Below are 27,825 nucleotides of genomic sequence, written 5' to 3'. Positions count from 1 at the left end.
TTGGAAGCTCACTGGCCAAAAATATGTTACAATGGTTGTTTCACTAGGTTGCCATTTCCTGCACAGCTGTTTGGTGTTAAGCACTGTTTCATGGTAGAAAAAACCATAACCAGCTGTGGAGAACCAGTAACTTTTACAGTTACTATTAAAGTTGACAACTTGGTGTCCATTACAAACTGGATTTCCAATCCTTTTCAGATACAAGAAGGAACTGAGAGAGCCAACATTTGGACCTAATCTTCCTGAAGTTCCCTATGCCCATGAGCTCAGCAAGCCAAAACACACTTGTAAATTGCACAGACACTCTAAAATTACTATTTTATTAAGATGATGCTAAGAATGTAAGCACAGTCTTGAGATTTTCCACTACAGGGATAGCTCCACCATTCAAATATAACTGTACATTCAAAACAAACTGGTCTACATTACAAAAATAACAAAACCACACCAAAGTGATTAACATGAGCAGCTGGTATCTCTACAATTTCATCATTTAAAAATCCAGCAAAACTAAACTAGGGTATCTGAAAACCAAGAACACAAAACTAAAAATTTATAGGTTTTACAATGCCCAGCCAAAAACCACACCATTTTTTATAAAAATTAAAACAGATAAATTGCATCCTAAGAGCCTGAAGTCTAACCTATGTGACACTGTTTTAATGTTATTACCTAAACATTTTCTTTACTATAGGAAACCTTATCACTGGAATATCTATTATTAGTTACTAAAATTTATAAGCTTTTTTTAATGACAGTATATAAAGATTCTTGAGAAAAGTTTGAGCATGTATTGATACACAGGCATCTTTAATGTGCCGTGTTTATAATTTTCAGAATACAGATGAAAGAACATTTATTTCGGGTCACTGTTAAAAGTTACTGTGAGGAAATATGTATTTCTTTGAACTTGTAACAAATAACAAGCCTTCAAAACTCAAACCATTGTCCTTTGAGCTAAAGGAAGATATCTGTTGACTCTTGGGCATGGAATAAATATTATCTTTTCATTAAGCTGAAATCAGCCTGCTGAGAGCAACAACACACACTGTATTTGCACACAAACCTGTTTGATCCTAATGCTCATGAAGATAAATTCAGACATTTCTCATCTTCAGGCTTAAATCCTACATGAAAACCAAATAGACACACACACACACACACATTTATATTCAAAATATAAAAAATATTGTATCAATGCAAAGTACCTACTTTCAGCAAAGTGAAAACACCAAAGTTAAATATCAGCAAAATCAGGAAACTGTAAAAATCTTGATTTACTATGAAACTTTTGAACTCAGTCTGCCATATTCCTTTGCAGATGAACAGAGTTTTTGTTATCCAACTGATGATAGTTTGCATTTTGTCAAGACTAACAGATACAGGAATTACAGAATTAGGATCATCTCATCAAGTGAATCCCTACAACACCTGACAACTCATTATTTTGCAGAAAGGGAAAACAGCTGCAAAGCTGTTTGAGGTTTAGAACACTTAGCAAATCTAAAAAAAATACGGTTAAATGCTATTACTTAGCCTACTTCTGCTGAGCAACATTTCCCTGATGGTTGCTTTACTGACTGAAGGCAAAAGCTATAGATGGTATGTCCTAAGACACAGATGGCACAATGGAGAGAAATTGTTTGAAATACCATTTGTATCCCCTCCTTCTCTATCATGATGAAATGAAACATGTGCAAACATGTCAAAACTATTATAAGCAGACAGTTTAGGCACCCAGATCCTGTATCTTTCCCGGTAAAAGAAAATAGAGGTTGCTTTCCAGTGCTGAGTACTTAGAAAGGGACACCAAAACTTTTTAACTGACACTGAATTTTGAAACTTTAAGGTACCAGAACAGGGTATCACACTACAGGTTGCTGGGAACAAGTTAAAGCTGCTTTGTGTTATGGTTTTGTTTTAATTTTGTTTAGAGGCTGACTTAGCAATTTCTCTGCAGGGAACAGATAACCTGCAACAGCCACAAGCTGTCCAAAATAAGAACGCACCCAAGACACCTGCACAGAGATTGTTAAAGCAAAAAAACAGTGAGTGGGGAAATAAAAGGCCAAGGAGAAAAATGTTATTTCACACACAAAAGAGCTACTGATTTCTGTTCCTCGGGGGAATGTAACCAACAGATGTGTTACTTTCCTTATCCTGGTTAGCCAGAACCTCCCAAATACATGGACCTTCCCCCATCCCTTCCATCAGCAGAGACACACTGTCACACATTCATGCTTTTCAGGTACCAGCTTCTATTTCCTTTCCTGACATTGTAGGTGTAAATCAGTGTGAATCTACTCTTCTCGAGTGTGAATGAGAACAGCAGGCCACACCTATGCTTCACTCTTGGGGCCTTCCTTAAATTCAGAAGAAAAAAAAATCTGTAAAAACCTGGGCTTGTAGAGTTTTCTTCACATAACTGATACAAAATTCTTCAAGATTTCTTTTTTGAGAAACCCATACATCTCAGAACTCAGCACAGACAATAGAACAGACAACTGCTTTTTAGTTAAGTCCACTCAAATTTAGAGGGGGAAAGTATTCATGAGCATTGAATTTATTATTCTTTTATCCGACTCTATTCTATGTGACTTTCAAACCATTTTCCAATCAACTGCTTAGTGTGTAGCATGCCATTAGATATTACAGAAATATTTAAATTTATTATATTAAATTTAATGAGAGCAATTGCTGTTTAGCAACTTGGTATCCTACCTTCATGCCCAGTGCCTCTAAAGAATTAAACACTCCTATATTATTTCACTTACTTTAATTGAACATGGTGATGCCTTTTGCACTGCACACAATTGCACTGTTGATTTTTTAGAAAATCTCTCTCTCTTTTCCCTAACACTTCCAGTGGATAATCCTTGGTTTTCAATATGCACAGTTTCCATATATGTTAGGGTTGATTTTTTTTCAAACATCCAGTAGGAATGACTCCTATTCTATATTTACCAGAATTATTACATAAGCAAGATAACAAAGCCAGAGATACCAATACAGATTAAACAGAAAGATGACTTTAAAAGTCACCTTAATGTATAATGCCATTACAAATTCAGTAGGAATATTTTGAAACTTCAGGACAATGATGAAATAGGATAAAAGTAACACTAGCAGGTACTGTTTCCACGAATTCTAATGCACAATATGCCTCAGCACTACCTCTTCCATTTTACTGTTGAACAAATTCAGGCACTGCAAATCTCATTGACAGCAGCAGCATGGTGTTCCTGCTACCCATCATCTGCTGCAGCAGGTATAGCCTCTTCCTACTTTTGGAGAAGCAGTATATAAAATTAAGTCCTCAGAGCACAAGTAGACAGTATTAATTTTAAATCATAAAACTGACACAGAAAAGTGCGCCACTGATTAAAGACTAATTCAAGCATTCAGTTCTGTCTCTGTGTCGATGGAATCGGCATTACTGTAGGCACTAATGAAACAATTTTATTTCTGTTCCATTCAGGGAACAAAAAAAAGGAAGGTGAAAAACACACTCAGTTATCTGCCAGACAACGGACAGATGAAGTGCAGAACCACCTGTGGTGAAACACCTGCAGTGAGAAAAGAGCTGCAGCCTCAGGTGGTCCACAGGAAGTGTATCCAGGAAACCCAAGCATGGGCCCCACACCAAGGTACAGAATTTTTTATGACTCTTGTCTCCCCATGAACCAAAGGGATGGATGTGTACCCCACAGCACAAACAACGTTATTAGTGATCCTACAACTGTGGTTGGACTACTTTTACTCCTAAAATCTTATGACAGAAATAAACACTCATCTGATCTTAGCCTAAGCAGACCTAACTTCTACCCATGATTTAACTGTTATATACAGAGACTTCCTTGAGATGACAAGACACCTGACAGTCCTCAGGGGAAAAATATAATTTAATCATTTTCAGCAGTGTAATGAGAAAGATTAATTTAAAAAAATTAACAGTATGTCTTTTTTTTTTTTTTTTTAATACTGTTACAGATTTTTAGTCCCCAGCTGTTTGTGGAATGATATAAACTTGCAGTTCAGATACAGGTGGTCTCTGTGCAGGCCATCATCATCTGAAATCTGTGCAACACCCATCTCTCTTCATTGCAATTGCACTGCAAATATTTGTTGCACCCACACACTATGGGAGAAGCTGCTTCCATACTCTCAGCCAAAATCAGGAAGATTTAGGCTACATGAAACATCAAACTGATGTCATTTCCCTTTCTGGTACTTGTTTTTTTCCTGCTTCACCACATCTCTTCCGCTTCCCTAGGCAATCAGAAATGACAGATAAGAGAATGTGGAGAAACGAACTGTGAATGTAAAAGGAAATATAATTGTTTCAAGACTCTCTACTGTCTTCAATTTTGTACAGTCATTTACAGCTGTCTAAAGTGTGTGACACTGGCACCCAAGTGAGTGAGCAGGCAATTAAGTTTTTGTACTCTTCCACAGTCGCTCTGCACAGATGTAAACTACTTGATACAGTGTGAGAGCAGTGACACTCTGAGCACTCTAGCTTGATGACCACATCACACCACTGAGTTGGAAGTTGCTCTTCCCTGACAGGCCTTCAGAGCTCAGACATGGAAGATGTTGAACCCTCAGACCCCTAACCAACAGAAGTCCTCAAGTGCTTACTTACAAACTCATACATGTAAATACTTTCATTGCTTGCTGCAAGGTATTGTGTAGGCAGGGAAGACAAGGTGCCCAAAATCACAAAAGCTCAGCCCAATATCACTCAACAAGTCCATTGTTCAGCCAAATATTCCATGTTTTAACCATAAAACTGGAAGCCATTTAAACAATAATATCAGAGAAGCCAGCATGAAGTCTGTATTAATAAAATTAAAGTCAAGTCAAAGTAAATTAAGAGTTATTTTAGAAGCTCAAAATTGCCTGTGATACCTAATGCCTCCATATATTAGCTAACAAAATGCAGAACTTTTTCCGTAGGTCAGAGGGTAAATTTCAACTCTGTCCATAACCTCTATGAACTGGCTATCAGGCTGCAGCAAATTGAATGGTGAATGGTTTGCTTTTTAAATAGAGGTATAAACCAGCTACATCCTTTCCTTCAAGCATCAGCACAAAAAGAAGGACTAGGATTGGCAGATGGAGGTTTAATTATCTGCTAGCCCTCAGAATTGGTCATTGTAAGAAGGGCTGGACTGAGGAATGCAGCAAACGTAGGAAATTGTAGAGAATGGCTGCAACAATAGAGGTAGCTGCAGAGATGGGGGTGGTCAGATAATATTAAATTAGGTTTTAAATTATTAACCAAAAATCATGTTTACAAATAGCCACATTTTCATTTTCTTCTGGGCTATTTAACAGCACATCCTACTGATTTTTTTTTTTTTAGAAATCACATTGAATCATGTAAGAACAGAATTCCTGTTTCTTTATTCATCTTCAGACTTTGATTATGTAAAATATTCTTAATAGATTTTAAGAAATGAGCAAAGCAGGAAAGTAATCTTTTTATGTATGGAGTTTGCAGAGAGTAAAAATTTGAAAGAACTTGTATTGTTTAGAGGAAAGAAGGGCCTAAAGTCTACACATAAATTTAAGAAGTATGCATTAGTACTACAGTTCTCAAATTAATTACATTAATTACATTAACTGTAACCGTCTAAACACAAAATACACTTTTCTAAACAAACAATTCTTCTGTCATAATTTAATCTAATAAATTCTTGAAGGATACCAACAAGACCATCCTCACAAACTGTCATGCATAGGGCTTGTTTGTTTGCCTCTCATGACAACACATCCCAAAATACAGAGCATATTTCAACTTGTTATTCTCTAAGTCGCCTGCCAAACTGCAGACAAATTGTAAACATGAAGAACATGTTAAGCCTATTCAAGCCCACTAAAAAAAAAGGGGGAAAAAAAAATCAAGTCTTGCACAGTAAACTCTGCTATAATTTCCTGATGTAGGTCAAAACCCAGCAGGAAATCACATTGTCTATTTTTATCCCAGTTCACTGCAAGTGCTTTACCTTTCTGTTTTCTTGATAAGCACAGCCCTGAAGATTTGTTCCTGGGGAGTTTTCTCTTTTTCATCAGTTGGTTGCACAAAAGGGTGGACAGCAGCCAAGACAAAGCCCTGCTGGTACAATTCTTGCAGCTGAGCTGGAAGATCACACAAGGAGGAGAGCTTGATTGCAGATGATCCTGGCAGCTCAGCTGGAAACAAAAAGGAATTGGTCAATAATCTGACACTGGACTATCATGTATTTTAAAATCCAGGCTCTTCAGAGTTAACTAAGCTTCACACTGATCTACAATATTAACATCAAAACTGACCTTTCCTGAGACCCATTTTATATTTCGTATTTTAAGCAGGCTGCCTTGGCGAAGGACTTGGACTTGTATGATACAAGAGACTTGCACAATTAAACTAGAAGTCAGAAAAATTAAAATGCCAAATTCACTACACAGTCTGGCAGAGATAAGGCGAAGAATTTAATAAAAACAAGGCACTTGGTCAAAAGATATTCTAGGTTTTAGTAGTTGTCATAGTAATGCAAGTAGAGAAGAGTGAGACTTCAGTCAAAAACACAAGAGAAAAGAGACAGTCAATGAAGGGAGAGCATGTCAAATTCAGAAGCTATAAAAAGAAGCATCCATCTACACAAAATCAGACTAAAAGATCACTGATGCAAAATGCTGATGAGACTGAGTATCTGCCAATATGTCTGAAGAGAATACTGTAGGTATATTGATAATAGGAACGCTGAGTGATGCATTCCTATAGCAATGAGAAACCTTTTAGCATAAACACTAAATCTTATACCTCAGGGTTTAAGTAAACCTATACATATTAGAGATGAGGATGAGACGTAGTATATGAAAATAATCCTTCCCCAATCTGCTTACTGCAAGGTTTTATGCCTTCCTGTCAAGTATTTGATGCTGACTCCTGTCAGACACTTGACATACACATGGATATTTCAGTCAGTATAGCAATTGCCCTTATTTCTTTGGAGCCTTGTGGGATTCAAAAGAAAATCACATAAATCACCTAAAACAAACTTTAATTCTCTTTTTCTGTACATCAGTAATTCCTCATACACTTTTCACATTTTATGGGAAATGACATGTCTCTTTCCTGACCTTTGCCTCCTCATTTCCATCTCGCCTGGAGGATATTTATTATTTCATCTAAACCACACCAGGGCATACAGGGTGGTGAGGTGCTGGATGTTATTCCCTCCCACTGAAACCAAAAAGAAGGGGATGCTGCAAGAAACACAACAGAGGTTCCCAACACCTTAAAAGCCTTTGCTAAAAAAAAAAAAAAGAAGGACTGGAGAATAGTTTGTATGAAAGAAGCCAGCAATGCAAAATAAGGTTTCATTGTACTGCTTTCTCCATCAAACCGTATGGCTACCCTTTATGAATAATTTAAGGAGTTATCAAAAAACTAATAAATATTCAAACCAGATAATTCTAAGGAATAATTTAAATAATAATAGAATAGATGTGCTTGGTATGTTTTTTCCCTCATATAAGACCACGTTCCAGAAGAGAATAATGGAACTTTTTGACCAGGAGTTTAAGATGTAGAATTTTTTATTATTTTTACAAATAAAATGAGATCCAAGCAACATGCACATTGACAGACAATAGGGCTCTACCTTCTACAACAGCATACAAATCGCTTCAGCATCATAAAAAGACATTGCACAATGAATAATGCATAATAAATAATAAACCAAACAGTTACCTACTGGAGCCTACTGGGGATCAAAATAGGGAAACCCAGATTTTAGAACTCCATTTTCCCTCTTGTGGAAACTCAGAGACTCCGAATATTTTTGACTACACTGCAACTAATTAATTAATAATAAATTAAAATTAATAAAATAAATAATAAATGAGGGGTTTACTTGGATACAATGGAATCACTAAACACTACTCAGTACTGTTAATTCTGGTCATGGCACTCCAATTTTTAACCATCACCTATGGAAACTGGTGCTCGCCTGCCAGCATGGTATGTAGAATCAGGATTCTTCTGAGGATAGCTTGAGTAAGATTAGTAAAAACTCTAGTCATTAACGTGGGAGACTGACTGCTTCCTCCCAAAAGCTAAACATGAGGAGAAAGTGTGGAAATGCATGTAATTGGAGCCTTGGGATGTAACTTGATTAAAAAAGAAACGTAATAGAAAATAGAGATGGGTGGGATTATCCAGCTAGTTCATCCTACTACCTAGAGGCAGGATCAGTTCTAGTTTAGTTATTTCTCGGTTTTTCTCATTTATTTTTAAAAACCTTTAGTAATGGAAATTCCATAAGCCCCCTAAGTAATTTTTCAGCATTTCTCTATTCATCCTACTCAAAATCCTTTCCTAGCACGTGGCCTAAATTTCTCTTTCTTAAATTCAAGATTGCTACTTCCCCACTAGAGTATTTCTCTTTTGCAACATTTTATAACTCCTAACACCATTCATGCTTTAGTCTTACTTCCTCTACACTGTATAAACTCAGTCTTTTCAATGTTCCTATTCTCATGTCTTCGGTATTTCTAAGTAACTTTTGATGTTCTCTCCTTTGATTCTCTTCAACTGGTCCACATTTTTTTTTCAAGTATAGTACCTAATTTTGACCACAGTGATCCAGCACAAGCCTCACCACTGCTCTGTAGAATGGAAAACTCTAACACTAACTACATCCTATGTCAGTTTATATCATCCAGGGAGAAAAAAACCAATTCTTCTCCCCATAACTAACAGTGGCAAATTTCCCTGTTCTTCATGAATTTTAGCATTTTTCCTTTCAGTTTTCAAGGGCTATTCTGGTTTCTGACTTTCAGAGTATGAACAGCACTTCTCAAATTGGGTAACTGTAATAAACATACTCAGCAGTTAATTGCTCTAATAGTTAATGAAAATTATGCATTTTAACAGATTCTGACCAGAACAATTTTAAGCCTTACAGCTAATACATATTTTTGGTTTGATGCTGAGCTATTGCTAATTTCTCCTCAGACTAGAGATCCTTCACAGGAGAAAGACAATTCCTGTTACAAAACCGATGCCAACAAAGTCTACAAGTTTGCTGGATCTACAGACCTGTGATGTGCATTCTTGTTTCTTTCCAACTCATTTGAGTCGTGCAGATTCCTCCCCAGAAATCCCTGATAAACATCATCCTCTGGATATTTCATAACTCATTTTTTCCAGTATCTTTCTGAGCATTAAGTTGGGCTAACAACCTCACAGTTCTCTTTAAATGTAGGTTAAAAAAGGACATCACATCTAAAATCTATTAAAATGCTTGGTTTAGTTGTTGAAGAGAATTCTATCTATATAACTATGAAAGCAAAAGGAAGACCAAAATTGTGTACAAGAGGGACTTGTGTAAAGTGAAAGAGTAAATGAAAAAACAAATAAAAACTTGTATAAGAAGTGCTTATAAGCCTTTATTTTGCCAAAAGATAATGCTGATGCCTTTTATCAGCCTCCTTTTTGCACTTGAACTGCAGTTGGCTCAAAGCCTTAGATTGTGGTCCATATTTCCACATTTATTGTTGTATTTCTCAATGTGACCTCAAAAGATTCCTCTGCTTATCATCTAGATGAGTGTGTAGAAAACGTGTAAAAGAAAGAAGCCACATTTTTTAATTTGGTGAAGGCTGAAGGTAGAAATAGTAGTACTTGCTGATTTTGGACTGGATCACCAGACAAATTAGTTTGTTGCCTGACTGATAACTTAAGCTGAAAACACTTCCAGCAGTGCTCAGATACATATAGAAAATTACATCTTTACAAACTCTTTAAAATAAAGTTTGTGTTATACTGATATCCCTAAGGTGACTTTCCTGGGTCTAGAGACTATGTGCATTCTTTGCTGCTAATGGAAAAACCTGACCAGATATTCCCACTTACCCTCCTCTTCCCACAAAGAAATCAGTAAGAGTGAATTTCCTTAAAAATCTACAGGTTGTCATGTATATTTGAAAGTGGTCATTTCTGTAGCTCCAAAAAGCAGTTTACGGGAAAAAGAGAAAGGAGGCACAGTCTACCACCAGAATCCCGAGGGACTGAGAGCAGGCTGAGAAACAAGACTGGGAAGACAGGTATTGAAGAGGACTCGCTCTTCCTGTGTTAAGGAGCTAGTCTTTTCCTCCCAGTGGATTATCCAGGGCTTCTACCACAGAGAACAAATAGCCGTTTACTGACTTCAAACTGAATCACCTCATGTGACCTCTGACAACTGTGCCATGGTCCACACTAATGAGAGAGATGCCTCCTGATCAAATATTAAGAAAGAAGACAGTTACAGCAACCATCTATGAAAAATAGTCTGATTTTTGTATATTAAAACAATACATTTGAGTACCTTTGAGATGCTGTAAACCAACACTCTAAAGTAAGAAAGGTATACTATGCCTTACAAAATAATCCCTAGTATCACCTATTAGCCCATGCTTAATGACACCTGTCATCAAGTAGAATACATCTTTATATAATATATATACTCAACAGAATTAGATGACTTCAACTCTCTTCTATTTGATAAACAGCAACTTCCTCTTCCTGACACATTTAAGACAAAGATAAAATGAACTTTATTATTTTTTAGTTTCCTATTATGTGAATGATAGATATGCCCCAGAAAAGCTGAAATGTTAAATGCCAAAATGGCATTTATTTAATTTCTCTTTACTGAAATGGTCAAATCAGAGGTCAAATTTAGGTCTTAGTTTCTCAGCATCTGTCCTTAATACTTTATTTAAAAGAGCAAGCGCACAGTTCTACTTTAAATTTCTATTATCCTGTGTATCTACTACACTGTAACATTAGCTTATTTTGCTTACCCAAACAAAATAAATTAAGTCTTGGAATTTTTTGGTCTTCATTTTTCAACATGTTTTTCTGATTAAGCTTTTATGCTCTTATTCCAGTCACAGCTGCGAAAGGGGCGGATGGAGCCCTTAATCACAATTCACATTACAGATGAAAATGCTCCACAAAAATAATGGGGACTCCTTTTAACTATTCCTTGTTACATTTTAAAGTTTTCATGTTCATCTGCAATTTAAATGTTCCTCAATTTATTATGGAACATTAAACAAGCCTTTTTCGTAGAATCACAGAATAGTTTGGGTTGGAAGGGATTTGAAAGATCATCTAGTTCCAGCCCCTCTGCCTTTGTATTAAAATAACCAAAGATCAAATTTGTGTGCACATAGATGGTACACATTCTCTGTCCATACCAGGTAGAGAGGAAAACACTTTGCCCAAGGTGTGACAGGCACATCATGGGCTCTGAAACAAAGGCAGATTGGCAAACTCAACAGACTCACACTATTAAGTGATGTAGCAACTCAGTTACCTGGTAGCCACATCCATATTACTCCTGTTTCACAAAATCACAAAATGGGTTGAAGGCTCTTTAAAAATCACATGGTCCAATTCCCACAGCAAGGCTCATGCACCTCTTCAACTAGCTAATGTTCCTCAGAGTCCCAATCCAACCTGACCTTGAATGTCTCCAGGGATGGGGCATCCAGGACCTCTCTGGGAATCCTATTCCACTGTTTCATCATCCTAATTGTAACAAAATGCCTTCCTTAAGTACAATCTAAATTATCTTTTTAGCTAAAAACCATCACTCTCCTCCAGCTGCAACACATCCTACTAAAAAGTTTATCTCAATCTTTCTTTCAAGCCTCCTTTAAGTACTGAAAGACTGCAATAAACGCTCTCTGGGGCTTTCTCTTCTCCAGGCTGAAAAAGCTCAAATGTCTCAGTCTTTCCTCATACCAGAGGTACTCCAGCCCTGTGATTAGCTTTGTGGACCTCATCTGGACATGCTCCAACAGGTCCATGTCTTTCCCATGCTGGGGCCCCAGAGCTGGATACAACATTGCAGCTCAGGTCTCACCAGAGTAGAGGAGAGGGGCAGAACCCCCTCCCTTGACCTGCTGGCCACTCTGCTTTGGCTGTTTTGAATGCACACTACTTGGTCATGTCCAGTTTTTCATCCACCAGCATCCCACAACTTTCTCAGCAAGCTGCTCTTGATCCCTTCAGTCCCAGCTTGCCCTGGTACTTGGGCTGGCACTGACTCAAGTGTAGGACTTAGCACTTGGCCTCCTTTAACCTCATGAGGTTCACACAGGTGACTCATTGAGCATGTCCAAGGTCCCCCTGAATGGCACCCCGTCCCTCAGGTGTGTCACCTGCAAACTTTCAATCTATGTCATATGATCAGGCCAAACACATATTAACAGGCTCAGACCCTTCAAGAAATACAGGTCCAACTGTTTTTATTTTCAAAGTGCAGGGTGAGACTGTTTCCCAATCCATGGCCATTCCTATGTACCATTCTGCTTGAGGCACCCATAGCCAGTGAACTATGGACCCACTCTTGCTCCTCCTGTACCTCCTTCGTCCAGCATCACAAATCTTGCAGGCCCTTCCACAGAACTACAGATGCTTCAGGTCACTCACAGAAAGAGGGATATCCTCCATCTCCTCCCCAGGTGAGCGTAGGGTCTGTGGAGCACTCCTCAGAAGAGTGAGGTTTATGACAGAAGGGCCACAGGGCCAACCTCAGCACAGCTCTCCCTCCCCCACTGAGGCCTCAAAGCCACATAGTTACCCCTGAGCAGGGCTGATCCTGTGAGCTATAAAAAAGCAAACATTCAGGCAAACTACACACTGTCACTCCTACTCACTACCACCATACACCTCCCTACTCAGCATGATTTTTTTGCTGCTGTCCTTCCAAAGCACCCAAATCTCCTTCCTGCACTACACAGAGCAGCATGTAGGAGACCACTCAAGCACAGAAAATCTCCCATGTTTTCACAAAGGACACTTTGCAAGCATATTTATGACTGTTTATAACAGCCCTGACCATTTTGTGATTTCCTGATGGAACTGCATTGACAGAAGGTGCACATTCACAAAAACCAGGATACACAAACAAACCAGTGCTGCTGGTTTGGGTAAGCTGAACAGTGACTGCTAAATGAAGGACCATCCTGTCAGGCCACCTTTTCATTTGCCAAAGCCCTTGGGTTCCTCTGTGCAGGTCCTGAGGACTGAATGGTACTGCCCCTCCCAGAGAGCTAGAAATCATGGGAATCAAAGTGAAGGAAGGTGCAGGGTAACAACCTACTGTGAAGTGTTGGCTTTTCTCTTATAATTTCCAGGACAGACTGGAAAAAATCCTCTCTCTGTACTATAAATTAGAAAGTTTTTACTTATTCAGCAGTTAGTCTGGAACAACTGAAGGAATCCCAATCATCATCCTTTCCAGCTATTCAGGCTTGCTTAGGCAAATTTGTTACTCTAGAGAGAAGGCAGCAAACTGTTCCTTGAATATTCTCAAAACACTTACAGAGTCATTGTGAGAGGTTATTTCCATTCAGTGTCAGTATCACACACAAAAAAAATATTAAGCCATCTATTGCAAATTTTTCATTCTTCATTAGAAACACAAAGGAACTCTCTTTCATGCAGCACAAATTGTTTGTGGGCACTCTCACTTAACTATAATTATTCTTTCCTCATTCAACCCACAAATAGTTTCTTGTTACTGATGACAACACAAAGCTATCAGAGTACTTCTATTGAAAATAACGACAAACCTACCAATAATGTAACCTAAATAATATAAAGCAGTAAAGACATTTGTAGCAAGTTTTGTGATGAGCTCCCAATTTTTTTCTGAACTAAAACCTATCAAACAGTAAAAGCGGTATAACTAACCTAGAAGAAAATATATGGTACTGGTGACACTATCACATGATTTGAATTACCTGAAACATACTAATGCTAGAATTCAATGAACTAATAGCTCAAGCTTTTGGAGTAACAACTACACAAGCTGTACTCCAGTCTATTTTCCTTTTGAACAGAGCTTGAGCTTCCATGAGGTTCATATACAGGTTTCTTAATTTCAAGGAGAAGATAGATGATCTTGGTGCACTACTCTTTAGACCGTCAACAGAGGTAAGATACTGGATGTTAATATAACAGTGGATTTTTCATTTATGCTAAATGACATTCTTAGTGTCTCTTTCAGTCTTCAAGACAAATACAATAAATGTCCCCATAAAAGAAAGGAAGGATGAAAATGCAAGAGCAATCAGTACTTCATAAATGAAGGTGTCTGTTCAATAAGCTCCTAGTGTTTACTTTTAGTGAAAATGTAATAATGGAAGTTAAAGATATTCAAAAGCTGTATCCACTGTATCTTAAAGTGGTAGACGGGAGAAAATCCACACAAAGACTGTGAAATTGCATATATACCTTTCAAAAGCATGTAAATACATAGAAATGTATATATACATGTATGCAGGTGCACACAGATCTACATTAACACTCTTTTCTTTCCTTAAGGAAACAGCAGATACATGCATTAGTCAAACTGACAAAGTACAAAGATAACTCACAGGTGCAATGAGACTACATGAACTTGTCTGATCAACTGTGTTGTCAAATCTCATTGCATCTGTGAGTTATCTTGCTTTTTGCCCAAAGTTTCATTTTTGTGTCTTGCAAGCGTAAGATAAGTATCTTAGGAACTGGGTACATCTGCCACAATGATGTGGTTATGCATGGGATGGCTTAATTTCTGGTGTTTCAGAAAGAAAAAGAAATACCCAGGCTATCACTTCCACTAAGTTAAAAAAAAAAAATCACTAAACAGAAGTTTAGTAACCTAAGTAAATTAACAAGCACTTCTTAAATGACTCATAGCTTATACCCATTAGCTTGTGGGTAGAATTATGCAAAATGGGCAAACAGAAGACCACCTACTAGAGGTTAAAAGGCTAATGACTGTGCAAAAAGTAAAACTGAAGGTGAAAAGGGGAAGGACTCCTCATTTAAACTTGCACAGAAATAAACGTAGGAAATCCTATCCCTTCTGCACTTGAATAGCTCTTCAAAATGCTATTTTTTTAATTTGTAACTCCCTCCTGCTTGGTTCTAGCTCCTAAATTGATCCAGACCAAGCACAGAGACAACAAAGACAAGTAATTTACATTTCACAGAGCCAATAAAACTCCAATTAGGTCCAAGCAAACACAGGAAGTGTTCAAAGTTACATATTATGCATAACAACATTATCTGTACAAGTTCCTAAAGACGAGTATTACATTGAACTCCAGAGGAGGGAAAGGGTTCATTCTGAACTACAGGAAGGACCAGCATGCTGATTCACGTGTATTTCTGTTTCCCCCATGTTGTGGTTTTAAAGCAGTAACTAAAAAATCACTAGAAAATTTACTTATTTCTTGCTGTGAGATATGGATTAGAACAAGAGCATAACAGGCTTAAAAGGAATAAAGAAAGTTTATTAACAAAACTACAAGAATAAGAAAACCAGAATAAAACTTCCAGAAAACCCTTTTCTCCCCCACTATTCAACCCTTTCCTTGTTCATGTGACAACATAGAGACAAAAAAACTTTGGCGTTTTAAACAGTCCCAATTCTTGCTAGAGTCTTCTCATCAGTCTTTGTAGAGAAACAGAAGTCTTTTTCTGCTAATCTATGGAGTTTTCTCACAAGAAAACTAATTTTCTTCATAGCTTCCTACTTCTCTGATGCCAGCTGCCCGGAAATCTGCCATCAATTGTCTCCTCCCATTTCACATCACTCTGAGGTGTGTATGGGTCAATGAGTCTAGGGATGTCATTTTTAAGGATGAGGTATTCAAAGGCAAAAGTTCTCTTTATCTGTCTCTGTGAGCCCCCCTGGAACCAGAAGTTTTCTCTTTGCCTCTACAAAGTTACAAATCTTCAACTATTACTTCCCTCCCCTTTGTTCAGCACCTCACTGTATCACAACTACTTCACTTCTTCCTCAAAATCCACACCTTGAACACTCTATTCCTCCCAATATACTCTGTCATGAATTAAAGCAGGTTTTTTTCAGAACACTATTGTCCATCTCCATAGCTTTAACAGAAAAATATTTCAGCATATTAAAGCATCTCCTTATTCTCTACCTTTTCTGAAGCTTAATTCCTTTCTTCACTGTTTCTGATAGTTTATAAAGTCTCTTTACATGTTGATTATTCTCTCTTTCTCTCTCTGGAAAAAAGGATTAATCTGCAAGTCTCATCTGAGTAATGAAAAGGTTAAAATCTTGCCCAGACTTTGTAGATGGTTCTGTGATCTATGCCGGAGCAGCGGCCGGAGCTGTCTGCGATGGAAGATTCTTCATGGCTGCTCTGGAGAGTGTGGTCGCTGTCTCAGCTCGCTGCAGGTCAAGAGCATCTTTTCTCTCACTACTTGACAGTCTCTGATGAATTCAGTCACGCCAAAAAAACTGCAGCCAAGCCAGGGACCGGCCTGGCCTGGCCAGAGTTCAGGGGCAAGTCCCGCAGGCCCCATCTCCCGGCCGGGAGCAACGGCAGGCCCGGCCCATCCCCTGCCCGGGCCCATGGCCTGGGCAGGGGATGGGAAGCCAGCTAAAGCTCTGTTACCTTTCACAGCCAGGAAACAAAGAGACAAAGAAATTCCCAGGCTTAGGTCTTAAGGTGGTGTTCACAGGCTGATCTCACTTTTCAATGGTCAAAACTGCTGTCAATTCCTAGAAATGGCCAATTGTTGGCTGGGAGAAAAACTCCCATCAGCCTCCAGCAGTTTTAACTTCTTTAGGTGTTTCTCTTTGTTTTCTTAAATGCCAATCTATCACACCCCACAACCTCCCAAAGTACTGGTTCCCTCTCCTAAAGCCTTTAGAAATGAAGTGAATCTGTTGATGGCAATACTTCAGCTGCCAAAGTCTGAACAGCTGAATGCTGTTCTCTTTAACAGCTTAAGAAGCAGTGAAACAGGACTTCCCATCACTTCTCCCAGCAGTACAGCAAGTCATGTCTCTCACAGCAAGTAGCCAGTTATCAAACACTTTAAAAGGAGGGAAAGGGTAGCTACTCAACAAGCAAAAATAGTACAACTCACTGAACAGATCTTCTGATATCTTAGAAGTTGGTGGGATTGTAAAATTTGGAAGGCTGATGCATCTTTTTTGCTTTGACCCCCTTTCGAACTATAATGCACTTGCTATTTTTCTTTGCATCAATAATAATGAATACTGGCAAGTTTCACAGCTAACTCTGCAGCACTACAGAATCTTTTCATTCCCTCCCATACATTTTAAAATATATTTTGTCTTTTCCTGCCATAACCCCTTCTTTTCCTTCTCCTCCTCTCTGTTTTATGCTTCACTTCAAAGTTCTTTCTATATTTCTGGCAAATTTTCATTTCATATTTTAGAACTGCAGAATATGATGAACTAACACTGTTTTTTTTTGCAAATTTTACAAAAAGCAAACTAGCATTGCAATGAGAAAAAAGAACTGTAAAAAGTACAGATAATATCCTCAGGTGAGTACGAAAATCGTCTACTTTATTAATTATGAAGGATTTATTCATTTTACGGTATACTTTGCTGGATGAGAAAAATCTCCTCTGAAATGGAATTTTTAGCATTTCTTAGCTTTCCAAATCACTATATCCTATTGTCAATAAAATGCTGCATGTGCTGATTCTTTAAGGAGGTCAAAAGCAGAAAGGTACATATATCCATTTAAGTATTTCCATCCAAACCAACTGAGAACAACCTTGAGATTACTGTTTCCAATTTTAATCAGCAGACATGAACGAAGTAGTTTGCACTCATTACATGGGATTTCTTTTCATACTCACAAGATAGTTATAAACTACAAATCTGACTGAAGCCTAGTTTCCAAACTGAAAAATGACAAGAGGATTTCAAACATTTAAGGAATAAGGGAGGAGAAAAAAGTCAACAAAGTAGTAACTGTGGCTGAATACATTTGCTGTGATCTCACACACATTTTTCATGATACACTGATAACTGCAATTAATATCAATGACTTTGCACAGCCAAACAAAAAGATAAATCTATCATCAAAGTATTACCATCAAGGTTTTCTTTTTCTCCCCAATTCACAAGGTAATTGCTCCATATAATAAATATATGCCAGAGAAATAGTTGGAATCTAGAAAAAACATTTTAAGAATTTGAATTTTATAAATTCAGCCTTCAACACAAAGATTTAAATTTACCAACACATCCAATAACCTCAGGAAGCAAGGTTAGGATTTATCAAGATAGCTCTTATTCCCCAAGCCAACCCATGCAATAGAGAACTGATAGTCTCCAGGGAAACCAAAATCCTCTTGGCAGGTCATGCCTGTATATATTTTATACATAACACTTCGCATTATATGTACGGAAAAGGACAGATAGCTTTAGAAATGCTTGAAGGCTTTATTCAAATGTTACCTGCTGGTTTCTGTTTCTTGTGATTTTATATCGCCAGTGTTTAACACGCATTCTCCCCTTCTGTTCCAATAGATGTTTTAGACTTTCTTGTAAAATCTTCTTTAGGATGATACTGCGTGCCAAGTTTGTTTAATTTTTTTTAAAAGCTAGAAGGGGATTTTTCCCAATCCTGTCTCCAAAGTCTATACATTACCCTGTTTCAGATGTTCTCATTTCATGACTGTATCAACCAATGATATTCCTTTTCTTCAAAAGGCAGTCGTACATACTAAGCACTTAATATTTTAAATTAGATTAAGTTAAGTACCATAGTGACTTTTATCTATCTTTTTCCTAGTTTGAAATATTATATATTTTAGGTAAAGAGAAGACACTTCCAAATAATACATGTTCTTCATATAGTGTAACTTCTCACTGTTCTTTTGGTCTCCATTAAATCAAAATACCCTATTTAGAAAATAGGGCATTAGAAAATGCTGTAAATTTTCACAGGTGTCTGTTAAATTGTTTTCAGCTTTACTGGCAAAACTAAATAAATGTTAAAGCAGTGAAAAATGTAACACAGGTTACAAGCAAGCAGTGTTACTTTTGTTACTTGACTGTATACTCTCCACTAGATTTTGGCCCCAGGTTTTGTCATTTTTTAAAAGAAAGTTGGGTAAGAGAATGCTACATGATTAAATTCAGTATAAACAGGAGATATTCAGGGGCAAGTAAATTAAATTCAGAGGAAAGGGCTTACAGTGCATTTGGATTTTTTTAAAAACACATTACCCTGCAGTAATTCTAAGATGAACACTTCTGTGGACAACTATACAAGACTCAGAACACACAACAGCTGTTAGATTACAAAGAGAGTCAAAACTGAGCTATTTAACTCCATCGAAATTTCAAGGAAAAAAACAAATTTTAAAAAGGAATAAAAGCAAATTTGATCTGGCTTAGTTTCCAACCGCTAGGCCTGCTTGGGGACCTGCAATGAAAAATCAAATGCAAAACATTCTACAGCATTTACTATTCCTCTCAGCTCTCCTGCCCCACATTTCTATTTTTTGTTAATAGTTGATTATTAATTTTGATAATGGGAATATATTCCCACCACTGCTAACTGTAAGAATAGCTCTGTCAGGGTATGTGAGTTTCATGTGAAGAGCCTGTGTCTACAAAAGCAAGATCAAGATTTTACTGTCCCAGCAGACCTCATGTCACCCTCATAAGACTTACCCTCAATGACACTGGTGATCTGTACTTGGACATCTCAGCTACCCACAGCATCAAAGGGAGCCATCCAGCTGGAAGTGAAGCTATTCTGGTGTTTGCAACACAATTTGCAGGTCCAAATCTTCATTGTTCACAGGAAACCCATGACAGACTTAACATGCAAAGATTTGCATGGGAACATACGAAAATACAGGAAGGCAGTAATCCCTATCAAGCAAATTCCCCAATGGTTCCTGATTAATTTGGCATGTGGAAGAGCCATGTATCACCCCATTTATGATTTTTAGAATGACCTGATAAACTAATTTCAGCAGACACAAAGCTAGAATCACCAAATGGATCGGTCATTTTGCAATGAATTAGGCAAGTGTTAAATGAGATAAGAGGCTCCAGCTATCCAAAGAAGACCTACTTTCCTGTCCATGTTTTTGGATTTGCTGACTGTTGGTACACAAGGGTGGTCAAAGACCTGATTAACATCAGTACAAGATAAAGTATTTCTTGCTGACTTTTTGCTACCTGTGCTATTATACAAATTCCTACTCAAGTTTTTCTCTATTAGCTAATGAAGAGCGATTCCCACTCTAATGAAGCTTTTGTTCTTCAACCTTGCTGCCACGGCCTAAATTTTTCCTTTGTGGGGATTTTTTTTGCTTTGTATTTGTTTTGTATTTTTTGTTGTTTTTTTTTTCTTCCCACCCCTTGGATTCCTCAACCTGATGAGAAACAGCAATTATGTGGCTACACTGGAGCAATGCACTGGCTCACTGGCCAGAGAGCTGTCAGTGCACATCTTGGTTCTCCTCGCCTTTCCCTGATTAACAGAGGTCTCAGTCTTCTGCCCAACTGCCAGTTTCCACAAAACTAGGAGCAGCCTAAATTGTGTGGTTATAATTATTTGGAGGAATGAGACAGACAGACTGTGAGCCGTTTTTAACTCTCGTTTCCCTAGGAAACCAGTTCAGAAACAAAACAGAAAATCCATCACACTACCACCTACAAACCGTCTGAAAAAAAAAAATTCCTTCAAAAATAAAGACCTCGAAAGAAAATTCTGCAGAAGGTATTATGGAATATTGCCTTCTATAACACATCTAACAGTGTATTTAACAGTGATGAGGCTTTCACAGAATATTGAAAACTACTAGCAAGCAAGAGTTCACCACTGGCACCTAAAAGCAGTATGTCACTGCCAAACACACCACATCACTTCAACTTGGCAAGAATGCTTGACAGAAAGCCAAAGAGTAGTGGAAAAGGCTGTTAGAAGTTAACAAAGCACTTCCCAAAAGTACTGTTTTGTTTTTTTAGGCAAGTCTGCTAGGGCATGGGTGATGGATTTACTAAAGAAAAAAGTTTTTCTTGGCAAAAGAAGTCCTGCTTTTTCTGCTTAGAGCAAATTTTCCTGTCACTGTGCAGAATTTGAACTCCTACTCCCTCGTTTCAGAAAAATGTGGGTAGTTTCTGTTTTCAAGTGAAGAATTCCCACACAGTGATACTGATAGCATGGAAATCCATTGTTTAATATGGGTCATGGGAAAATGGCCACAAATTCGAACATCATTACAATGGAACAACCAGAGGAAATTATATTTTTTTTAGTTTATTTTTTTAAGTTTGCAATAAAATGGTTGTTGTTGCGATTTTGCTTGTAAATAGTAGCAGAGTATTACTCCAAGAGTTTATGAGAAGGCCTTGTTTTACCCTTACTTCTCAAAGTACTTCTGTCAGAGAAAGTGCAACTACAACATTATTGGAAACTAAAAGGAAAGAAGCAGAAAAACCTTATCTTCAAAGCTGTTAAGGAACAAATTAATGAAGTAAATATAATCTAATACCAAAGTAGTAAGTATATGCAATAAAGATGTAACAGAGATCCTGTCCAACAGGGACAGAATACTTTCATGGTATGAAGGTGATAATTAAAATGCATTACGCAAACAATCTTAAGATCTAAGACTTCCCTTACACCCTGGATAGGATCCCTTTTGGGTTAGTGACATCAAAAATTAATTTCTTAAATGCACATTCTTACTGATTAAATAATAGAATACAGAGGCAAATGAACTGGTCACTTTTGTGGTTCTCTTTACAAGGAATAGAAGATAACCTTTACAGGTGGCACAGTGTGTGTGACAATGCATATTTACAGCGAGCACACAACAGAACTAAAGGCTGTTATTCCTGTCAGCTCCTCCTCGCACAGACAATACCTCAGAAGCAAACCTGAGAAAAAGTGTAAAGCACAGTGCCTCTATGCCCTGGCTGATATTGTTTTCTTGCTGCTCTCTTTATCCGCTGATAATGCAACCCAAAGTGAGGTCACAGGCATCTGCATGTCTCTAACTTCTAATCACATGACAGCCCACATCCAAGATACTTTCACTTCTCCCCAGTCATAAGTTGATTCTGCAAAACAGAGAGAACTATTTCTAACTTCTCTTATGTCAAAAAAGGCCAGACCTGCTATTGGCTAATAATGAAATATCACTGAAAAAGTAGTCTGAGTTTCCACCAATGTTTTTGGAAAAGTACCCTGAAAGTATCTGTTGATGAGAAGACAAATTTTTCACAAAAATTTACTATACTATAATAAAAAAAACCCCACCAAACTAAACAAACAACAATGACAACAAATAGTGCAGGAGTGCAGCCTGAAAACAAAGTGTTACAATTATAAAGTGTTGCATTCACTGAACATGTGGTGATGAACAATTAAAATAATCCCACAAAATATGTCCAATTTTATCTATTTGAGCACTTGAAAGGCTTCATCAAGGCATTCAACCCAGCTGGAAAAATAGGGTAGAAGGACTGCATAGAAAGACAGATGCTGAATCTGAACCGAGAATTCGTAAGTAAATAAACAACAAAAACAAAACAAAACAAAAAAAAGCAATTCTGACACAGTTCCAAACTTTATGAGACAATAACTTAACAAAAGACCACTTATTCTGTCACTCTCTTTTTGTTCTTTTGTTTTGTGATTTGAGATAGAAGTAGATGCTAATTTTTTTTGCTTACTAGTAATCTGTACAATAACTGCTAGTGAATTAACCCATGCAATTTCAGACTGTTTGTCAATTCTTTTATCAGTTGTTATTAAGGAACACAGGAAACAATTGCTCAAATAGAAGAACATCACAAAGGGCTTAGCAAATGAGGAGCTACAGCAGTAGACTGCTGTTTATTTATACATCAGTAGTAACCACTCCCTGGCATATCTCTAACTTTCTCAAAAATTCCACCTGCTTATTTGTAAACCTCATACCTCATTCTCTTTCAGATTTAAGGCCTTTTATCAATTCATTTGGAAACGTGTGGCACCTTTAGGACTTCTCACATCCTTGATGTCTTTAATTTTTTATGTGCCACATCGTACGCAAAAGCCTCTATATTCTCAGACTGAGATAACTTTCAACTGACGAGTGTTTAACAGGGACAGATAATATTTTTGCAGTTCTTAACTCGCCTGATGACTGTCAAGTTTGTCTTTAGTGTACTGATCAAGAGCTGCAGCTCACAGCAAAGGCTTAATGAGATTCTCTTCACCTTGAAAGGACTGTTTCTTTCAAGAAGAATCTGTAGCTAATCACTGCAAGTCTCAGGTTGCGAGGATGATTATTTAGGGGGAGACAGAAGCTGCAAGTTCTGTACAATTCAACTAAAGAGAGCTCCACTTACATGAAATGAGCAGGTTTTGCAAAAACCAGTTGGCTGGGAAGGCATAAACTTGCAGTTCCTGTGCAAGGCCTTATCATAGTCTATGGGTTACCACATACCAGGAAGAGCCACACCAGTTCACTACAGCAGCTGCTGAGCAAGCATCGGACTCAGCCGAAACATCTCACATGCCACCTCCTATCTCAGAGTGTGTCACAAGTATCAAGTCATTTGCAAAACCATTACTGCACACAAACCAAGAGTCTGCTGGGTGAGCAAGCTATATCACAGAAAGCGGGCTGCAATTTCATGTAGAATTGTGTCACTTTAAGGTCCAGGATATTACACACTTGTATGACTGCAATAAAATAAAACCAAGTCACTGAGACTGTTTAAAACACAGGACAAAAATATGCAACACATGCCAGAGTTTTGCCAAGATAGCTGAATGAGTGCCAAAGGAGCTAGCTGGTGAACTGGAAGCAAGACTAGTACAGTGTTTGGTAAATGCTAATAAGTTCTTGTCCTCTACAGAAGCAGTGAACATATTTTCAGGCTGCCTCATCCCCTAAAGAGAAGGCCACAATCTGGAGGCCTGGATCAATCTTTATCAGCTTTGTAATATGTTATGGCTGCAAGATAGTAATGATCAAATGGTATTTCACCTAGTGACTACATTGAAGAGCTCTGACACTGCTGCAGACTAGCCATGAACCAGCAAGCACCCAGAATGCAGTACTAAACTGAAACCTATGTTGAAAAGAAGCATTATACCAGGCCCAATGTCTGATGTTTGCTCAGCAGTATATTTACATCTTCTACACACTTACTAGGCTACCTGTCACCTGTGCACATACACACAGGCACTGAAAAACAAAACAGTAACAAAGGTCTGAAGCAGATAAAGCACCTTCACAGGCATAAGATCGATGCCTCTCTACATACCAAGTCAAGGTTAAGAAAATGCAGGTGAGGCATTCACACACAAAACCCATGTAAATGCTGTGAGAACACTAACCAGAAGAATAGTTAAGATTGAGACAACCATTAAGGTTTGCAAAATACATTATTTTGCTAAGTACAATATTCACAACCTTAATTAAAATTGCAGTCACAATTATGCTTGTTGCTAAAGCAACAATTTACAGAATGGGGCAAAGAAAGTGAGAAATTGTGCAGTTTCCTTAATAGATTTAAACTACCTAAATGTTCTCAGGTTATTCTTTAAACAAAATTTAAATTGAATGTTGATCTTTTCTAGAAATGACAGCATTTTAAGGTTTAAAGTAAGCTTTCCCATGTTCAATAAAGAAATAGGTCTAACACACTCAGAGGACGTTTTTCATGTCACTCAGATTCAAAAAACGGAAAAGAAAAAAAAAAGTTGTCATGAAAGGCCCAAAGGGATCTGAATCCAGAAATTTAAGTTGTCTTCTTCAGTAAAAGACCACGTGCCTGCCCATGCATGATACGACGGGTTTTATTTAAGCAGAACTTGATAGCAAATCTTGTCAGAATGACAGCCACAGTCCCTGCCGGGCTTCATTGAAACAGCACAACAAAAAGGCATCCCTCTGGCATTGGAAAGCTCCCAAAACGCTGAAAATTCATGCAAGGCCATGTCTTCTTTTCCTGATAAACATGTCAAATGCTATCCGTCCCTCTATTTCCAGTCACTCATGACCCTCAAATTCTTTTAGTTTATGCGTTTCATATTCTTTCCCTGTTTCATCTGCTCCATTTTCTCCCGATGCCCACTCCTTTCTGAAGATCTTTTCCCCTCTTTCCACCATGTACAAGTGCTCACACCAAGTGAGCAGGGCATAGTAAGTGTCCAGACACAGTGAGGTACTGCTGTGAAATCCCTTCCCTGTCCAAACACAGGAGAACACAGCAAAGACATTACACACAATGTTTGGAGTCTCCGCGTCCACGATCTGCAACTGGTCCAGGCCAGGGTGGTTCTACCTCTTTGGAAGACATCGATGGCAGAGGCCTCAGGTCAGAACCCTTTCCAACTGCACTCATGAAAAGCCAACTGGTCCCATATCCCCCTGAGGGGAACAGCAGCACCAACACAGTCCTGCTCCCGAAGCTCTTCTCAGATCTCTGTGTGATTTGCTGCAGAAATACCCAGAGCATGGGTATGAGCTCCTTTTGTACCAGGGGAGGTACTATTCAATGGAAGGATGTTGGAAGATTTGCTTTTATTCCCCCCATTTCAACATGCAGCCCACAGACAGCATGCATACCTCTCATGTTCTCTCTATGACTGGAGGTACAATGCCAGGCACCAAAGCTGGGCTAAATTTTGTTCCAGTTAATTCTCTGGTCATGCCAGTCCCTGGGGGAATGTTTCTGGTGTAGGCCATATCACCACCCCATCACCCTTTTTCCTTGTCGTTGTCCCTGCTCCTTGAGTTTCAGATCCCACTTTCCCTCCATGTTTTCCTTATCACTTTACTTGTAACTTTGGGCCATGTTCATCTTGTCTGACAATAAAGTTAGCCAATATGTTACTTGAACTCTTCTTCTGCCCCACTGCTGTTTAGCTGCAGTTGTGCCTTCCACTCCACTTCTTCAGTGGAGAAGCCTAAAGTGCCTGTGTTGTCTGGGGCACAGCAGCAGGAATGTTATGGCAGGGAGCCTGGGCTAGAGATGTTACAGCTCATCACAAGGCTGACAGATATCTTGATTGCTGGGGTGGTTTGTTTTTTTTTTTTTGGTTTTTTTCGTGGAACAGAGTGTGGAGGCAGTTTCTAGGATTGAAGGATTCTGGCTATGAAGACCCTTTGGAGCTTCATACGATCTGACGTGTCAGCTGAGTGTTGACAGCCTATCAAGCAGCTGACAGGGCACGGTCCTCTGAATGGGATGCTTCAGCCAAAAGCCTAGGAACAGGACTGGCAGGCCATTTCCTCTGTAAGCTAAAATAAAAGCAGGGAAGGAACAGATGCTTCCCAGGGAGAAATACATGTTTGCTTGTTGAGAGTAAGGGGGAATTGATCTCCAGACTGTAGGACTTGATCAGATTGTACTACTCCCCTTCCTTCTCCTTTATCTCCTCCCTCCAAGCCAGGGGAGCAGAAGGACAGACTTTATCACCATTCTTTTTGTCAGTTCTCCCTCCTTTATCACTTCTCATAAGAGCAGGGCACAAGTTTGACTCTTACCCCTCCCTTTTCCCACATGGTGTGATGCTGCTGCTACTTTTCAGCCATGTTTTTCGTTAGCAAACTCCTAAGGGCCGCTGAATCAGCAGCCAAAGGCATCCGCCAACTCAGAGAAAAAGTCAACACAGGCATTGAAAGTCAGGCAAGAGACAAAGTAACTATGCCCATATAAAAGGGATAAACAGCCAAATGCTACCAGGAAAAGACTGGTTCTCCTCCCTTTTAGACACTGAGTTCTGCAGAGCCTCTCTGCAAGAGCGGTGCTTGGAACAGTGTTTGCAGGATGTCACTGCAAAGCTGCCCTCCCTCCCCAAACTGCCCAGCCACTGACCAAAAGGTACTGCGATCATGGGACTCCACAGGGCAACAGTCACAACAGTGAACACAGATTTGGACTCCCAAAATTTCATCCAATGATGGCAAAGTCACAGCAGCAGCTCGTACAACAGCAAATCCTGACCTACCACACCATCCTCAGTGTGGAGAGGCAAGCACTAGCCCTACCAGTCCAATTCTGTGTCCCACACCCGCGATACCCTCCCCAGTGAGTGTAGGGCAGAGCACACAGAAGAGCAACAATGCATAAAACACAGTCCATGTCTTTATCCTCAGACAACAGTCAGGAGGAAGCAGGAGGCAGTCAACTCATCTGGAGTGTGCTCACAGAGTAGCTGCCACAGCTCCCAGCGGTGAAAAGAAGTCAAGAGAAGTCATCAGGCATGTATGAAAAATGCAGGAACAGAAAACAAACCCAGAACAGATGTAGGACAGAAATCAGGCATGTTTCTGAATGTGAAACCTCTTTCCAAGTGTCACTTGGGCAGAGCAATGACAAGTACAGTTATAAGCGTGAGACAGATGCTGGGATGAAACAGCACGTCCTGGAGTGGCCCCTAGAAGGGCTCACAAACCAGATATGAGCATTTTTCAGATACCTTTCCTGCAGGCTGCTCTGAAACACATCCATTGGGATGTCCAGTGTACAGCAGAACACATGACTCATCCAAAGTAAAACCCTCAAACACATTTAATGGGTAGTGTAAACTCCCCAGAAGCTCCAGCCTGGCCCAAAGACACTAATATAGGCTATGCAAAACAAGTAAATGTTGACACCATTCCCATCACAATAGAGACTTTTTATTCTTCACATTGGAAACTGAAGAATATAAATGCGAACATTTTAAAAAGTCCTCCACAATCAATGTACATCTATTAGTTGCTTTCACAATCTCAAGCTCAAAAGCAGTTGACACCAGAAGTTCCTTTTTTTCTCTCAAAGGGGCTACGCTCCACTCAGGATGAACCAATTCTAAATCTTTCGTTTGCATGAGATCTTAGCCAAACAACAATAATTTATTTTGTAAATATGTTAAGAACTCCATTACAATACTGCACAAATTTTGTATATTTTCTTTTATCTGGATGATGGAATTTGTAGCAACAAGTCCTAAAATGACTCAGCAGATTAC

General features: G+C 38.6%; 1 protein-coding gene across 6 annotated transcripts in view; it reads right to left on the bottom strand.

The window, feature by feature from the left end:
- The window catches only part of RFTN1 (raftlin, lipid raft linker 1), a 96,889-nt gene that overhangs the window by 49,772 nt on the left and 19,292 nt on the right, over nt 1-27,825 (bottom strand). For all 6 annotated transcript variants that reach the window (XM_005518932.3, XM_088065271.1, XM_088065277.1 and 3 more), the window contains exon 3: nt 6,012-6,198. In XM_005518932.3, coding sequence (XP_005518989.1) covers nt 6,012-6,198 — 187 coding nt within the window. The remainder of the gene's footprint in view (nt 1-6,011; nt 6,199-27,825) is intronic.

This window comes from Pseudopodoces humilis, chromosome 1, assembly GCF_049639895.1.
Source record: "Pseudopodoces humilis isolate 2021_Gansu_Grassland_sample_001 chromosome 1, ASM4963989v1, whole genome shotgun sequence".
Lineage (NCBI taxonomy): Eukaryota > Metazoa > Chordata > Aves > Passeriformes > Paridae > Pseudopodoces > Pseudopodoces humilis.
The sequence above is the reverse complement of the archived record's forward strand: the minus strand, read 5'-3'. Positions and strand labels throughout refer to the sequence as shown.